Genomic DNA, 26865 nt, shown 5'->3' with positions numbered 1-26865 from the left:
ACTATTCTACTTTAGGGACTTTGAGTAAAACAGCCAGAATAGTCAACTTCACATAACAAGCACTTGTTGTCAGCATGTTATTTTTTTTTAATCAATTGGTTCTAACTAAAATCTACTATCAGTTATGGATAATTGCTGAGAATGAAAACTTAGAACATCATCAAGAAAAAGGAATGTTGTTCATGCAGGCTTCAACAAAATGAGATCTTTATCTTGTGAAGAACATTCACCGTTTTTCAGAATATTTTGTTATCTGTAGTATTCTTGATTGATTCTTTTGCCCTATTCAGATGTCATACAGGACACAGTTAACTTAATACTGGTACCCTACAGTTTCCACCTTTGGGCTTTCCTGTACACACTTTTCTGTTTACATTTATATCTAGATGTCTTGCATCCCTAATGGTTGACTTTAAAAATTATAGCACCCTTAATATTACCCTTAATATGATTATGCATTCTACAAAATTTAATTTGATATTAATGTTTTCAGTCTGGGATTTCATATGAGAAGTTGATTGAATTTCTTTTTTTTTCTAATACTTATTTCTTCCTTTTTATGTTACCACCGTCATTAAAAACAAAACAAAACAAAACAAAACAAAACAACCCTCTATATCTAGTCTAAACAAACTCTTTTTAGTTTAAACCATTACTCCTTCTGTTACCAATACACACCATTGTAAGGAGTTTCATTCCAGCAATAATTTGCAAAACACTCCAGAAGCTCTTAAAAAAAGGCTCTTAAAAACTAGGTATGCTTATGATTACAAAATGTCATGGATACCACATAGGTAAAATTCACTGACCCTCTTAAAAATGACAAATAAAGCAGAAGATACCCTTTCAAAAGTACATATATCACTTTTACTCCCAAAGCTCTTTTAAAAAAAGAATAAAGGCTGCATTATTAAATTACTTGTGACAATTCAGATAAAAATGACTAAGAGATTAAAATACAAATGTAGAAGGAAGAAATCTTTGCAACTTTACCTTTAAATTATTTTCTGTTTGGAGATACTTTACTATCAAGGAATATTTCTCCTTTTGAAATGGTAATATTGCCTTTAAATTAAACTTGTGACCAACAGGCACTTTGCTTTAACTATCACTTGCAATCAAGCTACTTATCCCATCAAAGAAAGGGACAAGTTCCATGACTGAATTTTTTATCACTAATAAGAAAAAAGGTGGGGTTTTTTTCTTCTTTTTTGAAAGGTGATAGTAGAACTGGTGAAGCCTCCTGAGAACAAATAGCTACAGTATTGCAAATACCACCCCATGATTCCTGAATAAGGAACCTTTCACCTTCAATCTCTAGAAAAGAAGCCTTCCTCAGTGAAAAATGTTGATCCTAAACAAAACCGTTTTCACAGACTAATAGAGAACCAGGTAAATCAACTGTCCCAGCCAATTAAAAGTCTAAGAAACATCTCTGGCTATGTCTGCATCACAGTTAGAAAGTTGTTCATGACAAACCAGAATAAAAATCTACTTGTGTTGATCCACTTGACTTAGTTAATAGGTTGTGTATGAATATAATGTTCAGGTACATCTATTAGTGTGGTAAAGTGAGGAGACTATCCAAAGGGCATCTTAGGTGTTCTGAATGCTATTACTGGTGAACGGACAGGTTTTGACCTTGCATCTCTGCTATCAGAGATTATTATGCTGGAGCAGTCAGAGATGTTTGTTTGGCTATTGCATTTCATAAGTGTTCTATGGTATTTGCTACAGACAAGAATAATTCAACTGCTATTTCAGCAGCTACTGAGATCCTCCATCAGTACCACACACACACATGTATATAGCTATGATTATTGTAATTGCTGTCATGAGACTGACGAAAATGTTGTATAAAATAATACCTTGTCTAGTCCACATTCTTTGTAGAAGCAAACTCATTATCTACTTACTAATGCATTCAGGTAGAGGTTTGTCCCAGTGGCCATTTGGTTGACAAATTAAAACTGAAGAGCCAAACAAAAAATATCCAGGATTGCAGTCATAAAATACCACTGTGCCATATGTGAAATTTCCATGTTCGATTTTACTTTCTCTTATAGAATTTGCAGGAATTCCAGGATCAGAACAATTGACCACTAAAAAGAAAAAGAGCACAGACTTGAGAACCATACTAATACAGTCTACTAAAATGGTCTCCTATTCTTTGTATAAGAAATATCCAATGTGTTTCTGGTTTTATATACCCTAACTTTTTATAAAATGGTAGTGAATTAGGAAGAAGAACTGAAACAATGAGACACTAAAGCCAGAAGATGTTAAATCCAGAGCAAATAAAAGGAAATGCTTCTTTATAGTCTGATAATACTGTAAAATTATTTGCTACTAAAAGTTACTGAACATACCAATAAAATAAATTTATATTCCTGCCTTGGCACACACTATTGTCCACAAATAGAAACATATTTTGGGGCTAGATGTGATTTTGGTCTAACATACACAGAAAAGCAAACATACTTATGTTCCTATACCAACATTTTGATAATGGATCACCTTTAAGACAGATGTTTTGAGCTAAAGGGCACAAGGTCAGTTAGGCAAGACTGTGGTGAATCTGACAGTATAAGAACATATCCCAACAAGTGGGTAGGAGCTTTTAAAAATAGAGGTTAACTTTAATGGTTAAGCATACTGATGAATTTTTTGAATCCTTGGCACTTAAAAAGTTATATTTTTGAAAATTTCTGAATATGGATTTTCCCCCCTTTTTTGTGTTTTAGAGTTACCTGTGAGTTCAGTATAATACTTATTTTGGGGGTAATGAAGATTATTTTAACAGTCTTCATATGGTTTCCTCTGGTCAAGGAAACACATCATCACTTATTCAAAGTGAATAATTTTTTTTTCTAGAAAACCAAAGTTCCCATAAAAATTATTATCCCTACATCCTTATAATCAATTGCATGTTTATATTCATGCACTTGCACACACCCGTGTGCAAATCCATATATATGCCGGTGGATTTTCCTGTGCAATTCCTATCCATTCCGTGTCATCTTTTTACTTGGCACCACCAAGAGGAGCCTGGCTCAATCCTCTTGACACTCTCCCTGCAGTTACTGACAGTGATGAAGTCCCCTCTCAGTCACCTCTTCTCAAGACTGAGCAGGCCCAGCTCCCTTAGCCTGTCCTTGTAAGAGACACGCTCCCGTCCCTAATAATCTTTGTAGCGCTCTGCTGGATAGACTCCAGGTTCTCCAGATGTTCCTCACTAGGGCTCAGGAGAGGGGCAGGATCACCTCCCTCGACTGCTGGCAGTGCTCCTCCTAACGCACCCCAGGACAAGACTGGCCTTCATGGCCACAAGGGCACTGCTGGGCTTGTGGACAGTTTGTTATCCACCAGGACCCCAGGTCCTTCTCTGCAGAGCTGTTTTCCACCCCCCGCCTGTATTGGTGCCTGGGGTTACAGGAGTTACTCTTCCTTCCCCAGGTGCAGGACCTGCATTCATATTTGTTAAATTTCAGAGATAAATATGCATGGATGTTTGTATATGAGATTGTTAAAATATGGTGAAAAGCTCTGTAATCTGCAAAGGAAAAACGGTATTGCCAGATACAATTTAAGAACCTTTTTCCTACCTAAATAACTTAATGTAGTCATTTTATGGCTCATGTCCTCTCTAGCCACTATTCTAAATATTGTAGTCTGCTTGTGTGCTTCTTCTAGCAGGTCTCAAATATTGATACTACAAGTCTAGAAAACATACCTTTCACAAGGACAAAAATAGCTTTCTGCTTGTCATTGACTTCTTAAACAGTAAAGGACAGAACAATTTGTTAGCTACATTGATGATCAATATTAAATATTTTTCTTTTCCAGGAGGAAAGCCTGATATATTTCTGTCTTTCTTTTTTTTTTTCTGTTTTTCCCCCTGCAAGGATCATTAAAGTCCAGCTCCTGACTCTGCACAGGACAGCCCTAAGAGTCACACCATGTGCCTGAGAATGTTGTCCATGTTCATGTTACTAAGCATATATTTAAAGTAATGAAAAGAATTTTTTCATTCTTCAGGAGTAATGACCACTTGAAGCAAAATACAAGGAACTTTGACCATTTCAATAGTTTTCCACAATTATTATAGTTGGCTAAGAAGCTAGACGTTCAACAAAGTTGTAAATATATAAGTATTAAATATATATTATAAGTATAACAGCAAGTGCACTGAATTTATATGAAAAATTTATGGGACAAAACCAAAGTCTCCACAACAGTGTGCAGCCTTTTCTATAATATTGCACTTTTGGTAGTTTACAAATATGTAAGGTAACAGTTTACTATGATTTAACTTCAAAGCAAATAAAACAAAATCATATTAGAATGGATTTCACTGCACATTGCTGACATGATTAATGATGCCCAACACAAGATTAGTACTTATTGTTTTTAAACTCTCTCCTAAAACCAATATACAATTTCAGGACTGTGTAAAGTTTCAAAGAGTAACCTGATCAGCTTATTTACCAATTCCTACACGCCAGTAAGTTGTCAGCACTTTGGCAAATTACTCTGCAATATGAGAATACCAAGGTGATTGATAGCAACTCAATTAAAAATGAGATTAAGTAGGTAGCCTAAACACACAGTACATGTTTTGTATTGCAAATTTAGAAAATTATGTCTTCTCTTTAATAAAGAGTTCCTTGGAAATTTAAGTTCTGCAAACTATTTGGCAGTATCTCTTAGGGGAAAGTGATCAAATGAAAGTGGAGAACACCTACTGAAAAGAAAATACAATCAATAAAACTTCTATAAAAATACATTATTTAGTTCATACACAGATAAAAATCCCTAGAAGCTGCAGAGAAGATGCTGAAAAACAATCATTAGAATTTCTGCATATGTACACGCAAGTTACAGAAAAAGTACATTTTTCTAAATAAAATCAATTATTTAAAAAGCACATAGAAATTTTAAAAAGACAAGGATGACAAAACCTTCCTAAAACTGTTTATGAAAAATTAAATAGGACTAATATCACACTATTATTTTTCTAAGTGAAAGATTTTTACATATAATATCTAGAAGCATTGAGAATGAGCACAAATGGACAACGTTAATAAATTAGAATAGCAATTTTCCAAGTCAAGATGCTCTGTGAAGCACCAATGAAAATTTAAAAGGAAGAAAAGCGGCTTTTCTTATATGTCTGCTAGAACTATATTGGCTAAAAATGCAGAGAAAATTATTTTGGACTTTAAGCTCAAAATTATCTCTCCATAATTTTGATTCAGTAACTTGTAGAAACAATTTTTAAAAAAGCAATACATTCTGCAGACACACAAGAAAGTTTCTCTGCAACTGCTATCCTGGCAACCATAAAAAAATCATAGCATCACAAAAAGCCTTTAATAATAAGATTATTATGTTAGTTAATCAGTCTCTCTGTTGGTGAGAAAGGAATCACTTTGCCTTGTGTTCCTTTACCCTCTGTTTATTTTTCAGCCTTAATTTTACAACATTTAGTTAGAAACCTGTAAATGCTGCTTTCTTACCTTTGCATATTGGAGGTGAGTGGCTCCACTGCCTATTAGCTTGGCACTGAGCTTTGGTTGGTCCTTGCATAACATACCCAGTATTACATGAAAATGTCACAACATCATTGAAGTTGAAACCATTTCCACTTGTTCTTCCATAAATAGGACTACCAGGGTGACCACAGCTGACAGCTAGCATAGAACCAGTCAAAAAAAACCCCAAGAACAGAACAAGATGTTATCACTTTTCATTATTTATTATACAATAATATATAATTATATAATAGTGTATTCAAGTTTTGACATGATAAGATATTGGGTATTTTCCATGATGCATTTATGTTCAAGAACTTAATTAATTTTTTAAATAAACTGAACAGAATTTGAAATGCAGTAATGAAAGCAAATAAAGAAAACTCTTCTGAAGAAGCAAGAGAAAAGCAAGCACGAGATTTTCATTATGCATAGTGTGCAATTGAAAGGAAATATTTCACTACCTTAGTTCCTTGGGTATTATTTCTTACAAATTTGTCTTATTATCAACTCAATATTTTATATTTATGGCCTAAATACTTTGTGAAGCTATAAATTTATGACTATTTTTTGAAAAAAACCCCAGAACTATTGGCACAATGAATTTTTTCTAATGTGTATAAAAAAATCTATCTAAAGAAGATAAAGTTTATTTTCTGTGCCTACAAAAACCAGATGAAAGAAAAGTAAGGAAAATTGGACACAAATTAATATTCACAAAATGATCCAAAAACACTAAGCAAACATTTTCTTCTATTTTGTAACAAACTGTTGGTAAAAATAAAGGGTAACCAGTAATTAAAAATAAATATTAAAACATCACAGAATAAATAAATTAACATTGTGTGCTATGACTTGACATTAGGAGAATTTCTGGTTCAAAGATAGAGATATAGGATATTTGGAGGCAGATTAATACAGTTTCAATACACTGATATTATTGAACCTGTGAAATACTGGTAATTTACTTTAAAGTAAGAGAAATAGCAAATTTTCCTAAATTAAATGCATCATTTTATGTTATTACTTAAAGGTCTTTCATGTGATGGCTTGGCACACTTATCATGCAAAAGAAACCTCATTAACAAAGCACAATATTCACTCAAAAGAACACCATAAATGCAAATAAAAGTAACACCATCTCTGTGAGGAAGAAGAAGAAAACAAATTGGTAAAGAAAACATTTTAATCTGCAGTGTTGACAGTTTACTTCAACAGTATTTATTTATCTAACTGAAACAGTGAAAGTAAATATACATTAAATATTTCCAAAAGCCACTGCAGGTCATAAAGCCATTTTCAAATTTGAGTAGTGGCATTCATAAGTCCTATCACTTTCTGAAGAATTTTCATATCCAAAACAACAGGTATTCAGTCACCAAAAGACGCAGTGGACATTTTAGGTGCCAACACTTAACTTCACCTGATAGATGAATCACAGATTTTATGTGGCCCCATATTTTTAGGACCATTCAATGCCCATCCTGTTTGACACAGATATTCCTGTAGCATCAATCAGTACGTGCTGCCATGCTTACTTACGCACACAGGATGGAAGTTGGCCAGACCAGTTGTGATCCTGTTGACATATTCTTACAGAAGAGCCAATCAACCGAAAACCAGGACTGCACTGGTAAACAACTGTGTCTCTATATCCATAATTTTCTCCTATTACTTGTCCATTGACTATAAGATCTGGGATACCACAGTGACCAGCTAGATTTATTTATAGTAAAAAAAAAAAAAAGAAAGAAAATCAGTAAATATGCCATAGAAATTTTAAATCAACCTCCTTAACTAAAACAAAGAAATGCTGAATATCTTTTAAGGTTTTTTATTGACCTAATTCAGAGCTTATTTTTATTAGCTTGGTGAAACCTGCAGTCATGCATGTGTATAGGTATAACTATACACATATAAAACTTACAAAAACATGATGTAGCAAAGAAATTAAATATCATATATATAATCAAATTTCCTTTAAAAATATGAATAATTCCTTTTTATTGTAACACGTAAAAAATGTAATATTTACCTTAGTTTTATTTTGGTTATGATTAAATGAATAAAGTAACATTAAAACATCATACATTTAACTAAATAGAAAAAGTCCACATAAATAAATATAATACAAATATTATAGATATCAATTCATGTGGACATTATAAATATAGTTTTTGTACAATGAAAAAAAAAAAACTTGAACAATTTATTGCTGGATTTTGACTCTGTAATGTTTTCCATTTTTTCTCTCCTTCCTAGTGGAATCCCAAAGAGATTAACATCCTTTAGTTGAAGGCAGTCAGCACAACAGCAGCCAAATCTTATGGCAACCAAAGGGCAACAAAAAATCTGTCTATGCCTAGACCTAATCTTTTACTCTGTATTATCAAAATATGAGAAATATTGCATTTTCACTATGAAAGTCATAAAGAGACATTTAGTCTGCAGAGAGGCTGGGAAAAACAAAGAAACAAACTGTGAAGTTGCTATTTTTCATAATGAATTCTGGAAAACGGGTACTGTGATTCAGAAAAAAATGTGGTAATGGGAAAGTCTTCTAAAAATGGTTGACTTCATGAAGACGGTGACTTTTGATAGAGAATTCATTGCCAAAAGAAGAGTAAGACAAGGGGGAAAAAAAAAAGGAGCAGTGTTTCAGCTAGTACTAGGAAAAAAAAATACAAGCCACCCAAACTCCTCTGCTCTGCTTTTGTCTTCTAATTTTCCTCAAATAGCTCCCACAAACAAATCTCCAAATCATGGAATTGCTAATAAGAAAAGACATATAGAACCAATATGCTTTGGACTGGTTTTTTCCTTTGAAATTTTAAATGCTTCTAATACCCTGATGTATTTTTCTGCATTCATTTGAGGCTAGAAATTTCAAAAACAATAAAAAATAAAGAAAATCTTACATTTTCTTACAACTTGAGTTTTTTTACTGCGTTTCATTGTATGAAACAGGATAAAATGATCAGAATTTAGCAATTTCCCAATTTGGTATTAGTAGTATATGAACCTCCACATATATTAGATTGATGACTGCAATTTGACTTCTGTGTACTTATCAGGAGTCCAAATCTGGTACTGTTCAAAGCTATATTGTCCCTTCTTTGTTCCCACCCTGTTTCCCTCAGTTTTATGTAAAAAACAGGTATACATTAAATTTATGTTTTCTAGGATAAGATGCCATAACATGTTGAAAAAATTTTTGCCTGAGTATTTCTTGATTTTCCAAGAATCTATCATAATCTATTCAGCATGTAGTAGACTTTTTTGAACATGCTCCAAAGGAACTGATTTCCCTATCCTCTCATATTTCTGACTATAAACAGGACTAACCAGATGAGGACTAAAAACTGAGCTGTAAAAGATTAGTTTCTATCAAAATGCAATCAGACAGTCTGCAGTGATTCAGATCATGCTCAAGGAAATATTTTTGTAGTTGCATTTAATTAAAATATATATGGCTTGGTTCCTAACTAAGAATTTATTGTTGCTTTATGGCAGAGTGGAAGCAGAATACTTCACCAGAAAGGTCAATCTCTGTTTCCTGTGCAGAGACAATAAAACTGAAGTAATTCAACATGTGAGATAACTGAGATCACAGTGCAGTTTCTGCAACTGTCCATGGACTTTACAAAACCATACAACTTCAAGAGGTGAAAATTCACTACAAATCATCTATATGTCTTGCAGTAATGTCCCAGTCTCACTCCAGAAAATTTAAATTAATTTAAAAATCCCATCCTCTTAGTCTACGCCCTTTCATTGTCATAAGCCTCTCAGACCCTAGTTTTGACTTCTTTTGACTTTTGAGTTTCTTTTTTTTTCTTTATTTTCTTTTCTTTTGACTTTCTTCAACGTCTACCATATACAAGGATAGGGGTAGTGTGTGCTACTTACCTGAAATTCAGCAAAGTATTCAACATCATTTCCCACAGCCTTTTTCTGCACAAAAGGGCAAAATACAGATTGGGTGGGTGGTCTTCAAGATGGGTAGGGAATAGGTTAACAGACTGCACTAAAAGGGTGGTGATCAATGCTTTGCACTCAGGCTGGAAATCTATCACAACAGGGTTCCCTAAGGATCAGTAATGGGTCCCATGACATTGAATATCTTCATAAATTATCTGGATGATGAGATTGAAAGCAGCCTCACCAAATTTGGTGACAACACCACACTGGTGGTGAGACAGACGTGTAAGAAGGAAGAGACATCTTACAGAGAGACCTGGGCAGGCTGAAAGAGCAAACAAGAAAGAGCTGTTGTCTGAGGTTAACAAAAACACCTGCAAGATTCTGCCCCAGGCATGACAGAACCAAAGAGCCCAGAACAGGCCACGATCTGTGTGGCTGGGGAGCAGTGTCACTGAAAGGCTCCTGAGGGTCTTGGTGGACAAGAAGCTGACTGTGAGTCAGGTGTGTGTGGCTGCCACAGTGAAAGCAAAATGGATCCTCGGCTGCATCTGCAGAAACATTATTAGCAGTGGTAGAGATGTGATCATCCCAATTTACCCAGTGCTTGCCAGGCTGCACCTGAAAGATGCAGAAAGATTCAAACAGACTGCAAAGGCAGGTCATGAAAATAATCAAAGGCTGAAAAACCTCTCCTATGAGGAAAGGCTGAAGGCATTAGCTCCTGAAGAAGAGAAGGCTCAGGCAGAGGGGGCTCATCACAGCGTTCCAGTACATAGAGTGGCTACAAAATAATGGAGGCTCTCTCTTCACATGCAGTCATATGGAGAGGAGGAAGGGCAATGGGGTCAAGCTGCACTGGGAAAGGTTTCTGCATGACATAAGAAAGAATTCTTTTGACATTAAGAACAATCATTCTCTGGAACAATCTGTTCAGAGTTGTGATGGGAGTCTACGTCACCGGATGTTTTCAAAATGGGTATAAACAGGTTGCTAGGTAATCCCATCCCAGCTCCCTTTGCCATGAAATGTTGGATTAGATAATTTTTCAAATTCCCTTCCAACTTGGGCTTCCAACTGTTACTTCAAATCCCAATGTCTTGATTATTTCCTCACACTCTGTATAAGAGTTATATCTTTGGAATGCTAACTGTATTGCATGACCAATTGTGAACTTCCCACTACTAGTAATGAAGCATGCTTTTAAAACAGTAGAGACTACTTCTACCCCTAGGTAAGATTTCTTAACTGAGAAATAAAACTGAATTAAGAATATTATATTGTTGTATTATGAAACTGTAGTTCTGTCATAACAGAATTCTAAATCAATCAGTGAAAGTGTTAAGTAAATAAATATCATTTAAAACTAGGATATACCAGACTTGTGACACATTTTTTATCTCAAATGCAAAAAAGAGATTAAAACAAAACATAGGGATTTGCAGGATTTTTTGCCAGTTTTTACTCTGCTTTCCAGAGGAAGTTTAGTGTGCATGAGGGATATACAAAAAAAAAAAACATTAAAACCAAACCAAACAAAAAAAAAGAGGGAAAAAAACCCCAAAACAAAACCAATCCAACATCCCAAAATTATGGGTTCAGCATTATTTGTTTTATTTTCAAAAAAAACAAAACACCTGACAACTGCCATGTTGGTGCGTGTGGTAAGCAGTTCACTATGTTTGCTATGAAAAGTCTAAATAATGGTGTACGTACTTCCTGTCAAGAGAATATTGGAGTACTTTATTGGACTTTCCACTGATTCATGCAGATAAGTAAATTCCATAAGATCCAAAAAAGTTAGAGAATCATTAATATTTTTCAGAACTTTTACTCTTTGCTTTATTTTCCCACTCTATTTTACATAGCCATAGAGATGTTCTCTGCCAGAGGAAATTAAGATCTCAACTTATGGCAGCTGCTATCATTACTTCTCCAATAGCAAGAGGAAAAAAAAATGCACAGAGGAAGAAAAAACAAAACATCTCCCAAACCATCAAAAACCTCAATCACTATCAACACCTGTATTTGGAAGAGCAATTATTACTCAACTTCCCTTCAATTACATTCTGGGTTTTTTGCATTTCGTCTAAAAGTAAGGTGTTTATTTATTTTTCTTATGAATTTTAGTATAATTTCTATCTTTAACATTTTTCTATTAAGCTATCTAAAAAAAATAATTCCAAGATGTTCATTACAGATTAAAGATATGCTCATATTTATTGATATATATTCTGGTATTTTTTTATTATCACTTCTGATGGTAATTGTTTCTTAGGGTTTTATTTAAATGCTTAATTTAAGGGCTTTGTGACAAATAAGCATATTCTAATATCCTGGTAGTAAATAGCTGACCTCCCACTAAGTTAGGATTCTAGACTACGTGAGGCTAAACTATTCTAGACTGTTTTCATGACATCTTTGTCCATTGTCAATATCTCTATTTTTCTGCTGTACTCTAAGACCAGGTGTAGTTCCATTTTCTCTCAGACATAGCTGTAAAAGATTTTTGTAGCATTTCTATGGATACAGATGAGACCTGTGGGTCTTAATGTAACCTGCAATACTGAATCAAAAGATACCACTTTTGCAAAGACAATTGAAAATTACCAAAATGTATTCAAAGAGACTAAATGTGAAGGTTTTACTGAGTAGCAGATTTGAGAGAAGAAATAAGAAATATAATATTCTCAATTTCCATTCCAGCAAAACTTAAGAATAATTGCATGAAATATTATTAAAAAGCAAAATTAGTCAAAGATTGGGAGTGAAGGATATTAATAACCTGTGACCACCAAATAAATTACCTAATTTGACATGAAATCCTGTTCTAGCAATGAAGAATGAGCATAATAACTTAGTGTCAGAACCTTTGAAGCCATAGCTGTAAATGAGATTTCTTTTCTGCAGGTTGTTCTATGAGAAAAGGAATAAATGAATACAGAATCTTTACATTAAATGGCAAAAAACATGCCTGTACTTCAGTTGTCAGTAGTGTAGAAAATGAGCACAGTAGTGAAACAAATCTACATGCCAATGTATTATTGAAAACAGACATTTATGTTATTTATTATTCAACAAAGTTAATTAACCTGTCATTATGACCTCAGCTAAAAAGGGAAGAATTATTCCCTGTCTTTTTTTTTTTCTTCTTCACAGGGCTTCAATTTTATAAAAAGATATAAGAAGGCACAACCCTGGACAAAACAGGGCTTGGGGCATTTCTCTTGATATTTTCAGAAGAGTCTCATTTTGACAGCTGTTCGAGCTGTACTAAAACTGTTCAGGATGAATGGTAAAGTTAGTTTAAATCTTTTTTTAATCCATTGCCCACAGAGGGAAGTTCTCTGCTGAATTCCTTGAAACAGCTGAATAATTCTTTAAAGATGAAACATCATATACCTAATTTGAAAGTCTAGTTATTATTATACAGTGGTACTAAAGAACAAAGAGAAGCATATGGCTAACTCCAGATATATTCAGTAACACTGGAGATACAGAATCCCCCTGAACTGAAATACCAAGGGTTTAAAAAAGAGATTTAAAACCAGTGAAGATGGAGAAGGTAGTGGCTTATATATTTTTGTAGAAGTTTCAAGTATGACAATAGTGGCAGAGAGGTTACACTTCAGAGGTTACATAGACATTGAAACCTTTCAGTGGCTGAAAGCTGATTGAGAAAATATATAAAATACTACTGATAAATTAAAGCACTACTGATAAATTAAGGAACATTCTTTGCTGTTAGCTTACATGCTTGCTTTGCCCCAGATGGTATGTCTGCTATTTTTTGACTCCATGGACAGCATTGTTCTTAGACTTGGTGGATAACTGGTTTTTCCTTTATGAGTAACAGGCTGCCAACATTGACTCATTAACATTTTAAAGCAGTATTTTTGTATGAAACAAGAGCTGAATAAAACTGGGATAAATATTCCCCAGCTAACACATCAAAGGTTGTGTTCACATTAGAATTTTGGTTCAGATCTTCCTTCTCTTAAACGTGCTGAGTGATTTTACCATGAACAAATTAGCTCCCTTCCAGAGGAAGCACACTGAGAAGGTGTGCACAAAACTAGGTGCACAAAATGTGGTTCACATAGGTTCAATGTAGGTTCAACTAGGTGCTCAAAATGTGTTTCATCTCCTTTTGGCTAAAAAGTAGTCAAAATTAACAACAGATCTTTTTGACAACTGAAAACCATATAAGAAATGATGGCATTTAGCCCAGAGGACTAGAGCAGATACAGTCCAAGGAAAAGTCTCTGAACCATATGTAATGCAAATGTAGATAATTCTAAATCAATTATTTCATTATCTGCTTAGTCTGATGGATTATTTTTTAATTCAGACAAAGACACAGTATGTGAAGTGTAGCCTTTCTCTTAGGAGACGAGATTAATGGTATTCTTAATATTATTGTTTGGGAAGTGCAAATGCTGACATACTAACTTAAAAGCTATTTTCTTCTATCTATCTGCCTTTACTGAAAGCTCCTCTAATATCAGCCATGTTTGGGAACCACACTACCTTATGCCTTATTAATCAAATAAACTTAATTCTTCATTTTTGTGTTAATTCATAGGGACACTGTAAAGGTGCTCCCCAAATGAACGGAATTAACATCATTTAGTCATGTCACAATAAACAGTAAAAATATGAAGTCTTACAGACCTTTAAAAGTTAAATAATTTTTCATAATTTATCTTTATTTGAGATTTAATAATAATATGAAGAACTGAACAAAACTATTGTTCCAGAAGTTGCTGAGTCTATCCCATATGAAATAACAGCAGTGACTTTTGGTAAATAAGGGAGAGAATATCAACAGATCTGATTTATCAGGATGTTTAGATGTCATGAAGTATAGAGAAAGAAGAAGGAACTAAGAAATACGTCATGTACAGCTGAGATGAAGGGGATAGAGCCATGAGTCCAAGAAATGTGAAAAACTGGAGTTAGCTCACCAATCAACGAAAAAAGAGAAATGTGCATAAGACATCCTTCCTCTGAGTTTAAGTATTAGTTGAAAATCTTATTTTTTGCTGCCTTTTCATGTAGTTTTCATTGATGAGATGTCTAAACAACATTTAAAATTACTATCAGTCATGCAACTAGAACAAGTGAGAGTGAGTTAGATAACCCCCAAACAGAAATATGGAATTTTGTACATTACATGAACCATGAGTAAGGTCCTAGAAAGCAATCAGAATTCTTTGCAAGAACCTAAAAAACTAACTGCTCCATTAGAAGAGCAGTAAGAACTGTATCTAACAGAAAGACTTTTCAAAGCATGCTATACTTTTCTTTGTTAGTTTTACTTTGTTAAGTATTTTTGACTAAGCTGTCTAAAATGTTAACCAAAATAAGACATAAAACATTTTAAAAGGCAAAAAATACTTAAAAAACAAAAAAAGGCAAAAGCAGTCCTCATCATTATCTGCAAAAGTAATGCTCTGAAAAAAAGGGGGGAAAATATTGTGCTAGAGAAATCTTAGGAAATGTTTTTCACCATTTATATACTAGTTAATTCCAAAGTTTATCTGAAAGTACTATAGAGTTATTAAATTAGACTCAATTTACTTCTACTCTAGGAAACACCCAGTTTACTAAATATCTGATTACAGACATTAAAATAAATATACTAAAAAAAAAAAATTAAAGTATGAAAATATATGTTTTTATGATCAATGTTATTCCTGACATTAAATTAAAGCAAACAAAACTCATGCAATAAATAAAAGAAATAAAGCAAAACATAAAATTTTAAATATGCCATCAGTAAATACTGTAAATATACAAAGTTTTCATATAAACAGACAAAAGGATAATCGATTTCTTCTTGAATATTTAAGTATTTTTCAAGAGGAAAATGTATAACAAAATCACAGATTTGTCAATCTATTTTTATAAGTAGGATATTCATTAAAATCTATCCCATGTTTCTGAATGTTTCTTAGGATTTATTACATAAACATTTTCAGTGTTACCAGTACAGAAATAGATCAAGCATAATAAATAGTGAGAGACTGTTTGTAACCTAGGAGACACAACTGTCATAATTTTAATCTTTGCTTTTTTTTTATTCTAAAAGACTAATGTGATTTTTTTTTATAATAAAATGTCCTGAAACATTTAATTTTTTAAACTCTGACAACAGAATTACTTCAGAAGCTCTATTCTGTTTTGTTTCATTTGATTTTTTCAATTTGAACACTGTTTCTTCTCATCAGCTATGGAGAATAAGGACCAAGAAGTCAATTTCCTACTATTATAATGTGATTACTCATGAAGCACTACTTTGTCATTTAGGTATTATTTAAAGGGAAAAAAAAAGTGGGATTGAGAAAGGAAGGCAGTTGTGTTAAGTGTTCTGATTTTTGCCACAGATTCATTATCCATAAATTATCCATTCTGACTTCTTTTAGTAAAAGAAGTCAGAATGAGAAAAGAAAGACAAAAAAGAGCTGTGAAACCTATCATCATATTCTTGCACTATTATGGCTGTCATCAAAACCATGGACTACTGTTCACAATGTCATGCAATAAATAACATAACCTTGATTTTAGTCAATAGTTTTGGAGATTTAAAGCTTACCTCCGTTCTAATTCTCATCTATATCTGAATAGTTTCACCACAAACTACTTTAAAGTTCTACTGCTGATACTTAGATTCTTGTTTGTTCTACCTTTCATAAATTTTTTAAATTACCTGGAATTGAAATCAGGCTATCTAATACAACAATTAAATGCAATTATTTCAGTAGCACTTTTGAAAAAAATAAGTGTGTTTTTGAACAAAATACTTGAAAAGAGTATTATTTTATCCTGTACAATTTCATGTATGTCATCTGAGTGTATTCCTATGGGCATCTTCAAAACTTAAAACAGAAATACATTGGTAATGACTTCAATCCAAGAACTACATTTTTAGAAAGTAAAAGTGGAAAGGCTCAGTTGAAAAAAATGTTTACAACTGAGAGCTTGAAAACATCAGAAGTAGATTGTGAACATCAGTCATAAGTTGCACGGAAATTAATTTCTTAAAATAGCCACCGTTAAAATACCCACTTTGTAGGTCTTCCTGCTGTATTTGATCTCCTTTCTCCCACATTCTAATACTTCTTTAATTTCCTCCCTTCCTATACTTTCTGACACTGACCTTCTTTAAAATATTTCTTATTTCTAATTTGTTATTAGCGGGTCTCATCCCTCTTAAGTCTCAAATTTCTTATGGAAGAAACAAGAAATGAACTGAGTTATTTTGAGTCTGCAGGGCACTCATTCCTGCACAGTGATGTAACACAGTAGGCAGCATTGTTGCAAGAGAAATTATAGCAGCCATGACTCTCTCCCTTTTATAAACTTGCTCTGTCACTAGCTTTTTTTTTTTTTTTAAGCAAAGTATACATTTTTTGCATGCTGTATATGATGTATATTCAAATTTTGCTGGGTAATTCTTGTTTTCATGCTGCCTTCAACAATTTGCCATAATAAACCTTTAAAGATATGCATTATAAGATTTATTGTAGTTCTATTAGTCTGATACAATAGGTTTGGTTTAGATTACTGGTTTTGTCTTCTAGTTGTTTTCTTAACTTTTTATTGTTACTGGCCATTATAATGTAGGAACTGAATAACAATGAATCTCTTCTGAGAAGCAGGGGTCCTCTTTTAAGTTGCAAGTAAAGATTATGCAATCTATTATTAAATTATTACTATTATTAAATTATATAAAAATTTTATTCTTACAGGAAAATGTAGGAGAAATTTAAATTCATTCTGAGCTGATCTTTTCTTGGCATGAGGTTATTTGGCAAAATTATTAAATGCAAGTAGTCTTCCAAGGTGCTATTCACAAAGAGCATCCAATTTATCTTTCATATTATTATCTTTCTGAAGAAAATTTTTTACATTTCTCCAGACTTCAACAGCTGTAACTTCTGCAGAAAAAATTGCTGACCATTTAGAGGATGAAGAATATCAAGGGTTTCCACTGTTAAAGTGAGACATAAACAAAGCCTCTATCCCTCTCTGCTGCATGTCAGGGAACATTCCAGCTGCAGACTTGTAGCCTGAGAAGCAACACTTCTGCTCATTCATGAGTCATTCACTTATGTGAACACTAGAAAATAATGCTGCTTAACAGAGGAAAAATTATTTGGGGATAAAAGTAGTTTAAAAAGGTGAATGGCAATCTGTACACAGATATATTGCAATAAACCCCCTATATTTAATGTATATATTAGTTCAGTTTTCTGACAGTATCAGTTTATGGATATTCTGTTATATATTCATGCCTCTAAAAATGAGATACAATATGGTTTGTATATTTCATTCTAATTCAGAATGCTAACATACTTTTGATTTCAACTGAAATGAAAATTTTGGTTAAATATAGAGTTAAAACCTATGTCTCTACATAATATAATAATCCAGCTCAAGGTACACATGATAATGAATCAGAAAGAAGCCCTGAAATTGTTTCATGTGTTCATTTTATTCATAAGTAATTCAGGCAACAATGTCTGAGTATATTAAATAAGAGAAGATGCCTAACCTTGTACAAGGGTCTCAAATTCTGTAAAAAAGCATCTGGATAGTGGCTTTCTCTCAGAAATAAGGCTGCATTGGTCCTTTCAAAGTTTCCACAATTTTTTTTTCTTCCTTCTGTATCTTTTCAAGAATACAGTTTAATTCTATGACACAACCACTTAGTTCAGATCTACTATGCAGATATTTTAGTGAGGATGTATATTAGAGCTGATACATATGGAATCAATCTGTCTTGCTGCTTATGTATAGTTCTACTTTAAAGACATATACCAAAGTACACTAACACAGATTTTGCAAGTTGTGAAGATAATAAAAGATAAGCATAGTTCTAATTTGATGAGAAAAACAATGCAGCCCAACCACACACATGCACAGCTCTCTGTGTCTGCTAAAAGAAAAGGACAAGCAGATCACTTTGCTGACTTTTGTCTCCTAGAGAGAAAGAAAATGGACAAGTCATGACAGTAGTATCCATACCTAAACATCTGGTCTCCATTCCTCTCCAGAGTCCAGATGACAGACATTCCCTCACTGCAGATCCAACTAGCATGTATCCTGAGTCACAAGTAAATATAGCTGTAGATCCATATGTGATTTGAGTTCCAATCTTATTCCCATTTGGAGGTGTAGGAAGTTCTCCGCAGGAAATAACTTCATGGCAAAACAAAATCAAAAGATTACAGTGAGAATCACAAACACCCATACAATAATTCCTATTAACTAAGAATACTTATCAACCAGTCAATCAGGTAAATTTCCCACCTTGAAGTATTTTGGAGAAATCTGTAGAAATCATAGATTAAAAGCATGCAAACAAAAACTATTCCTTCCCCAGAAGTTTTACTTAAGAGAGGGGGAAGAACATTTGAAATAATTTCTCTAAAGTTAAAAAAGGCACTCAGAACATTTTTGAATGCTGTTTAATTACCTTGGCTTTATCAAATACATTCTGCATACTGGAACATCACAATTGCTGTCAGATTTAGTTATGCTTCTTTGGGAAGGGGACAATTTGGTCGTGTAGATCATAATGAAATTCTTATCCTAGCATTCACATATTACATTTTTATGAAGAGTGAATGATATTGATGGAATTTCTTGCTATTTATTTACAATTGAAGGCATCTTTTCAATCAAAAGAATGTTTTTCAATTTTCTTTGAATAATTAACAAAAATAATTTATTAGTAGTGAATAAGAGGCTGAAATTAGCTAGCACACCTTATGTGTAGAAAAAAATAAGTCATAATGTTTCAAATTAGGCTTCTCAAAACAAAGCTAAAAGTAGTTTGTCTTATAAAGCAAAAAGAGATACAAATACAAATTTAGTATGCATAATTTATATACACAGCGATATATAGACATATACAGAAGTATTTTTAACAATAGAAGAGATGAAATATTGCAATTAACTTTTAAAATTTCTCTAAATTATTTATTAGATTTCCATTTATAAAACCTCAAAATTAAGGTTAATTTCCAGTATAAATAATATGCCATTAAAATGCATTTTTAAACCTCTTTTTTTTTCATAAATATTGTCAATCAATTATAAATGTATTTTAAGCCACAGTTATCTGGCTTATCTACAGACTTTTATAGATATTTTTGTATTTATACATAAACATGCAGATACACACATTTTTGATCCAGGAACCAAAAGAACAGTTGTATCCCACTCTGTCAGAGTCACACCGTGTTCCATAAAGGGAAAGAGTTTTGCCATTTCAAAGTGTAACCAACAGTTTTGAAAACAGTGTAACCCCACAGTTTTGAAAAAGAGATGTCTAAATGTAAATTTATAAAGAAATATGCTTTTCACAGCATTAGGGGAGGGAAACACAATTATAGCAAGATCTTTAGTTGATTTAAATATCTGATTTTTTTTTTTTTTTAATTAACCATTACAGGTTACCAGCATACCAGCTAACACAACATGGTAACTACCTGAAAGGAGAGATTACTTTATTTATCAAGTGTGCAGACAGGATAAAAAGGTTTTGCATTTTTCAAGACTTGACAGCATTCCTGAATAAACAAATAGGAATATAAACATATAGAAAAATATTTTCTTTGTACCTTTATAAATTTAGGGACCTTTAAACTCCAGTGTACCTACAGATATGTCCTTGTCACTTAATCTAATGTATTATATTTTTAAAATAACAACCTTTAGGATACCCAGGAATTCCAGCCAAGAAGCACTTTTTCTAATTTATGGTTTTGAATACTAAATTAGTTCATTTCTAGTTCACCCAAAAGATATTTTTTCCTGAAATTTGTACAGCAGTTGCAGATGAAAGATGTACTCACTTTGGCAGTAAGGCCGCTCATTTCTCCAACTCCAGGTGCCATTAGCAAGACACTCGATGGATGCTGGTCCCAAACCATAATACCCAGGGTCACAGCTGAAAACTACTTTTGTTTTATACTCATAGTGTGAACCATTCACTATTCTCCATCTTCCATGTTCCAGGGTAAAAGAATTGATGCTAGGACATGTAACAACTTCCAAAATAACAAAAAGACATAGTTATTGGTGGCTTAGCACAGGCAAATCGGGAAAATCTGTACCCAAAAATTTTGGGAAAATCTGTACCCAGAAACTTTTATTATTAATAAAAAATGTATTTTAAACACAGTGACATAATCTTTGAAAACTAAAGCTCTACTTGAAATTGGCTGTCGTTAGAGGGCATGAGTTGTCTCATTAAATTAATAATTACCCAGAAAGAGAAGGGATTGTGCATGAAGAGTGTTGCAGTTGGTGTAAATAGGAGCTATACAATGGTTGAATTCACTATAGGTGGACCTTCTGTGACAATTTACATCAGGCACCAGAATCTTTACTAAAATTTTAAGTACGTTTAAATGGAGAAATTTATTTTCTACCCAGGTAAACTCTATGAGATATGAAACATTTCTTTGAGAGGCTGTAAATTGATGACAGAAAAAATAATATCCACATACAGATTGTTTCTTCAACAGCTATATATTTTTGTCTCATTTCCTAATTCTATTTGTTTTTCCTCCAGAAATGGAACAATAACATTCTACAACACTAATAGAATAAAAAATAGTATAAGCAGTAAAACAATTTTTCCCACTTTGTTTTTCTCTATTTTCAGTGGTTCTTTAGAAAGAGAAAAAATTCATGACAGAATGAAATTTTCAAGAACAAGAAGAAAAAAAAAGCAGAAAGGGGAAATCCTTGAAAAATACTCCAGTCTTAATTTTCTTTCATTTTCAAAATTCATTTGGTGAGATAATCCAAATCCTAATATGCATGCGACACTGACATTCCTGTATCACTCTTGCAACCACCTGGGTTTTTATATCCCATTTGTAACTGCTGATATCCACTTCATTTTGGGGGTTAAATGCATTTTCCCTGCAGTGATGTTCCCCCAAGTTTAGATGGTGTAGGACTATAATGATGGGATGAATATAAATAATAAGCAACAGTCGCAAACAATTATCACAGGTTTTTGCAATTCTGGATAGTAAAAAGGGTTTGCTAACAGTGCATTAATTATGCAACTATCACTGAAGAGATAACTTTTGTAGAAAACCTCTGCAATCATTAACTTTAACTGTAAATTAATTATGAGTTTCTTGTATTCTATAAGCTCTAGCATGTTTATTCTGCTTATGCTGTGAAGTTTCAGCATGTCTTAGTTACATATACTTCATATATGTATTTTATAATAGTTGAACACCAGCAAATAATTCATAGATTAAAACAACCTGAAGATGAAAGTTTAAATCATGTGAAAATTTGTGCCATGGATAAATAAAGAAAATGTACAGACAGGTTTTTACTCACCAGAGACTTCTTAGGTGTTACTCACCTACACAGCGGGGTGTTTTATTGTGATTGCTCCAGGTACCATCGGGCTGGCAGACTGCAGTAGTGAGCTCTTTGGCTGACAGCCTGTATCCATCATTGCAAAAATAAGTAACACGGGTGCCAACCAAGTAATCTGTAGTTAATATCCCACCATTTAGTGGAGCTTTAGGAATTCCACAAGATATTGCTGAGTAGAGAGAAAGACAAAGGTTTTTATGTCTTCAATATAAGTTTCCACTGACTTCAGAGAGCTTGCGCATTGCAAAATTGCTAGTCTTAAATTCATAAAAAATAATTCTTACCTCATCAATGTGAGTTTTAAGCATGGAAAAAATTTTTCTTTAAAGTTTAGGGAATTGTATCCAATGAAGGTTTTGCATTTTGATGAAGTAAAAAATAAGAATAATGGTTCTTAACTCTACAGCTAAGAATTCAAAATGCAGATGATAATAAAAAAAAGGATATAGAAAATATCTGGAAAAAAATATGACCAGCATGGTTGAATTAGTAAGGCACCAGTCTGAGAAACACACTTTCTGTGTTTCTGTGCCATATGATTTATGTTCAGATTTCTTCCATCAGTTGTACTTTGTGACCTCTGGCAAATCACTAAAATTACCTTTCAACATTCTATTTTTTCTACCTGGAAAGCAGAAAGAAAATACCCTTTTGAAAATATTGAATCATAGAATCATAAAATGGCCTGGGGTGAAAGGGGCCTTAAAGATCTAGTTCTGATCCCTCTTCAATGGGCAGGAACATCATTTACTATATCAGATTGCTTAAAGTCCAGTCCAGCTTGGACTTGAACACTTGCAGACATGGGGCATCTATAGCGCCTCTGGGCAACCAGTAAGGAATTCTCTCCTGATGTGTAATTTGAATTGATACCCTTTTATTTTAAAGCCATTCTCCCTATCCTATCACTGCATACCCTCAAAAAAAGCCCCTCTCCAGGTGTCCTATAGGCTTCTTTTAGCCCTTGTCTTTGTAATCTGTGACTTGTGAAGCAAGACTGAAGGACTTGTCAGTGAAGACTATCAAAACCACTGCTGAGTACCTGAGTACTGCTGAGCTGTCTCCATGTCCCAGGTAACCAGGTCTTCTGTATCCTTCTGGACAGGGCTCACAATTTACCTAGTCTTCATTTCATCATCAATATATCTTTAGAAGCTCTTTTTGTTGCCCTTGATAACCATGGACAGATTTATTTTATCAAGGCTCTAGCTTTCCTAACCTGCTCCATAGTTGCTTGGACAACTTGTCTGTATTCCTCCCAGGATGCCTGTCCTCATTTCCACCTTCTCTAGGCTTTGCTTTTGTATTTTGTTTTGTCTAGGAGCTCCTTGCTCATCCAGTCAGATGTCCTGAAGTTTCTACCTGACTTTCTCTTTGACAACATTTCTGAGGATGCAACATTTCTGAGCTTGGAAGAAGTGATCCTTTGACTATTAACCAGTTATCTTTGTCTATAAAACCTTAAATCTAAGGCTTTATTCCATGGTACTCTACCAAGCAAATCCCTGAAGTGGTCAAATTCTGCTCTTCTAAAGTCAAGGCTAGCTGGCATTCACCGTGCTCTCTGCTCTAAGGATTTTGTACCTTAGAATTTCACAGTCATTGCACCCTTCAGCTTTTTGCCGAGAAAAAGATCCAGCATAGAACCTCTCCTTGCTGGCTCCTCTATCTCTTAGAGAAGGAAGTTGAAAACTGCAAATAAAAGTATAAGCTACTATTTTATTTCTTTTCTTTAACAAAAATTACATACCAAGAGAAGATCTGGTTCTAAATAATTCTCTGTCTGTTTTGGGACTAAAAATAAAAACTAACCCCTTTCCACATTCTGAAACCATACATCTAATGTAGGTCAGATAAAAAAAAAAAAAGTGAAAAAAAAGGGCTTAGACATTTAAGTCTGAAGTACCTTACTTTGAAGTCAAATCTTGAGCCCTAAGAAAGTACCTATCATGCCCACACAGGAAGGTTAATCCTCTCAGACTATGTATAAATACTTGAGAAAAAAAAGAGTGCAATCTATTTTTGCCCCTACTGGGAGCTGAACTGACATAAAACTGATTTGCTTCATAAGCAATATAACAACTGTGTGGCACAGTACCAAAGCTAATAATCACAGCTAAGACACAGGTAAAGCACCAATCCTATAACAACTTGCAGAACAGAGGTGTAAGAATCAATGTTAAAATATTCTTGCATTGCCATAAAAAAACCCTTGCATATTACATGGAAATTTAAGAAAAAGAAAAATCAAAACCCACAGAACAGACACACTGCTGAAAAGATCACAGAAAAATATTTCTAAATTGCTGTTACCCTGTTTTGGCAACCATAAAAATTTATACTTAATGACTGTCACAGTATCTATTGGCAAGGAGAGACAAACACATTTAGAAAAAAATAAGAAAACTGTGATTAGGAAAGAGAAGACCTCAAGAAACTATAATTGAATTCAAAGCTCTAGAGGATATGAGGACATGACCCCAGAGAGATAAAAAGTGACAAGTTAATTAAACAAGAATGTTCCCCTTCCATCTTTTACTAAACATCTGATAAAACTACTATTCACTTGCCATCACCAAAGAAAGAAACAACTTCTATGACACTAAAATGAAAACATGTGACTATGCTTATTACTTAAATTCCTCAATAGCTTGGATTGTGGATTAGGCAAATCTATCCATTCCAGGATGATAGCTATATGCTTGTATGACCAATTAACACTCTTTACTGCATAGCAGGTCTAGATTAACCTCTTCCTTCAGAAGCATGCTAATGATAATAAGAGCCTTGAAACAATCACAAGAGTTGCCCAAACAATGTCCATTGTGTTACATCAGGGCCAGCATTCGGCAGTGCATAAAATTAATATCCACTTGCGAAATAATTGTAACATGTAAATTGCATTGATTATAATCCTAAGCACCAACAAATTCTGCAATATTGCTTATTCCCAAAATGGACATAATTCATATCCTGCCTCTTTTACCAGTCAGTAAAATATATATCAAACACATTCTAGCTGCAACCTGAGATGTTCTACATATACCATTGAGATTAACTACTCCTTCAGTATTTAAAAATCTCTATTAGTTACTTGATAAATTTTGAGTCATATTATCCATGTTAACAGTCAATCTTGTGGCACAAGAAAAATATATCTGTCCCTTAACCCTAAATTTTAAAGAAACATGATGCAAACCAGCAAGGCATGATAACAAACTTTTATATAAATAACAGATCTCCCAAAGGTCACCCAGTGACATTTTTGTTTATAACAGTTTTGAGCTGAATTTCACATTTATGGAAATTTGCATGGAAAAGTTGCCCAGAGAAGTTGTGGATGCCCCACCCTGTGAAGTGTTCAAGGCCATGTCAGACTGGCTTTAAATATGGTCAAGTGAGCAGAGTTCCTGCCCATCCCAGAGGGATTGGAGCTACAATTCAAAGGTCCCTTTCAAGTAAACCCTCGTATGATTCAATGAAAATTACCTTTTAGTCAGGGGAAAATGTAAAAAAGTCAGGAAAAGTTATTGCCACATCAGATACTTTGACAGGAAAAAAATAATAAATAGGAAATATCCAAAATTCCCTGAAAATAGATCTATCACAAAAATTTTTGGTCACTATATATCAGCTTGGGCAACACTGTTAATCAAACTGAAACATTAAAATCTATTCCTTTTTCACAAATTTTGGAACGTAGTTCCACTTCCAAAGATATATATTAAAAATAAACACAGTCCTTGGAAAACCTTAGTCTTAGTATTAGTTCTCAATGAACGCCAGCATTTTGAAGACTTATGTGAATTTTCAGAAATTATTATTGGACCAATATGGAGTTCTTAAATATTCTTCACTGAACATTAAAGCAGTGTTTTTTATATGTCAGTCTTATTAGCTCTTCTTGAAACACTGATTCTTAAAAGCGCATTTTTTTCCACGAAGTTGAAAAATTTCGGCACAGAAGTAAGACCGTGAAACATTTCCCTTCTATTCATTTTAAGTCAGAAAAAGAAAAAGAAAGTTTCTTAGAGTGTGTCTTTTTTTAACAAAAGAATTTACCTTGACAAGCTGGGACTGGAACGTCCCAGGAGTAATACCCATATGGAGACTTCCTGCAGACGGCCGTGCTTTTCCCAATGAGCCGAAAGCCGCGGTCGCAGGCCCAGCGGACCATGCTGTTGAGCTGTCCGCCTGTCTGACTGACAATGAAACCGTGCGGGGGCGACTCTGGGGTGCTGCAGTAGAGAGCTTTGAACATAAATATTAAAGGAATAAAATATGTGTTCAGAATTCAGGTAGCAAATTCTTGAGAAATTCTTCTTGAACTCAGTGGACAGCTGATTGGGCGCTGAGAAAGCATGGCTAAAAGTTGCATTTTATATACGATAATGCATGCATTGACCAATTTCACAAAATATAAGGGTAATAAAAAGAGAGCTTTATAAGCTATTTACAAGATTCAGGTTTTAGTAGACTACAAAAAAATAGAGTGATAGTTCACTTTTATAATTGGCTATAGCTTTGACGTTTGGGGCTTTTTTACCATCTTCTTTTTAAATCAAATAAGCTACTGAATTTTAGTTTATGATGAAATTTATTGCAATTCTATACATTTCAGTAGTATTCAAATTTTTGAAAGAGGGAAACAGCTACTGCATCATGAACATAACTCTTTTTAAATTGTCCATTTTCTGGTCCTAAATAAGTTTTTTCATTTAAGCTCTGTGATACACTGAACTGAAGTAAAACATTAAAAATAGATTTTAATTATATTTATGATTATCACAATAAATCTGTGGCAAAAATATGAAATCAGCTTTTAGTTGTTTTATTTAGAACACATTAAGCCTTACAGAAGTCTTATCTAGAGACTATGAAAAAAAATCATAACTGAATATGAGAGGAAAAAAATATCTCTAAGAGTTACAGTTTTTATAATCTGAAATTATGTATGTACTTAACAACTCTGACATTAAATACTGGT

General features: G+C 33.5%; 1 protein-coding gene across 3 annotated transcripts in view; it reads right to left on the bottom strand.

The window, feature by feature from the left end:
* The window catches only part of CSMD3 (CUB and Sushi multiple domains 3), a gene marked incomplete at both ends in the record, with an annotated part of 576542 nt that overhangs the window by 45496 nt on the left and 504181 nt on the right, over positions 1–26865 (bottom strand). For 2 of the 3 annotated variants that reach the window (XM_084217912.1, XM_084217914.1), the window contains 7 exons: positions 1917–2102; positions 5520–5693; positions 7077–7250; positions 18489–18662; positions 20324–20518; positions 21862–22047; positions 25941–26129. In XM_084217912.1, coding sequence (XP_084074038.1) covers positions 1917–2102; positions 5520–5693; positions 7077–7250; positions 18489–18662; positions 20324–20518; positions 21862–22047; positions 25941–26129 — 1278 coding nt within the window. The remainder of the gene's footprint in view (positions 1–1916; positions 2103–5519; positions 5694–7076; positions 7251–18488; positions 18663–20323; positions 20519–21861; positions 22048–25940; positions 26130–26865) is intronic. The other variant, XM_084217913.1, reaches the window with a different exon arrangement.

The sequence above is a fragment of the Fringilla coelebs genome (assembly GCF_963513975.1).
Source record: "Fringilla coelebs genome assembly, chromosome: 1".
Taxonomy (NCBI): Eukaryota; Metazoa; Chordata; class Aves; order Passeriformes; family Fringillidae; genus Fringilla; species Fringilla coelebs.
Note: the sequence above shows the minus strand (reverse complement) of the source record. Positions and strands in the feature narration are given on the sequence as shown.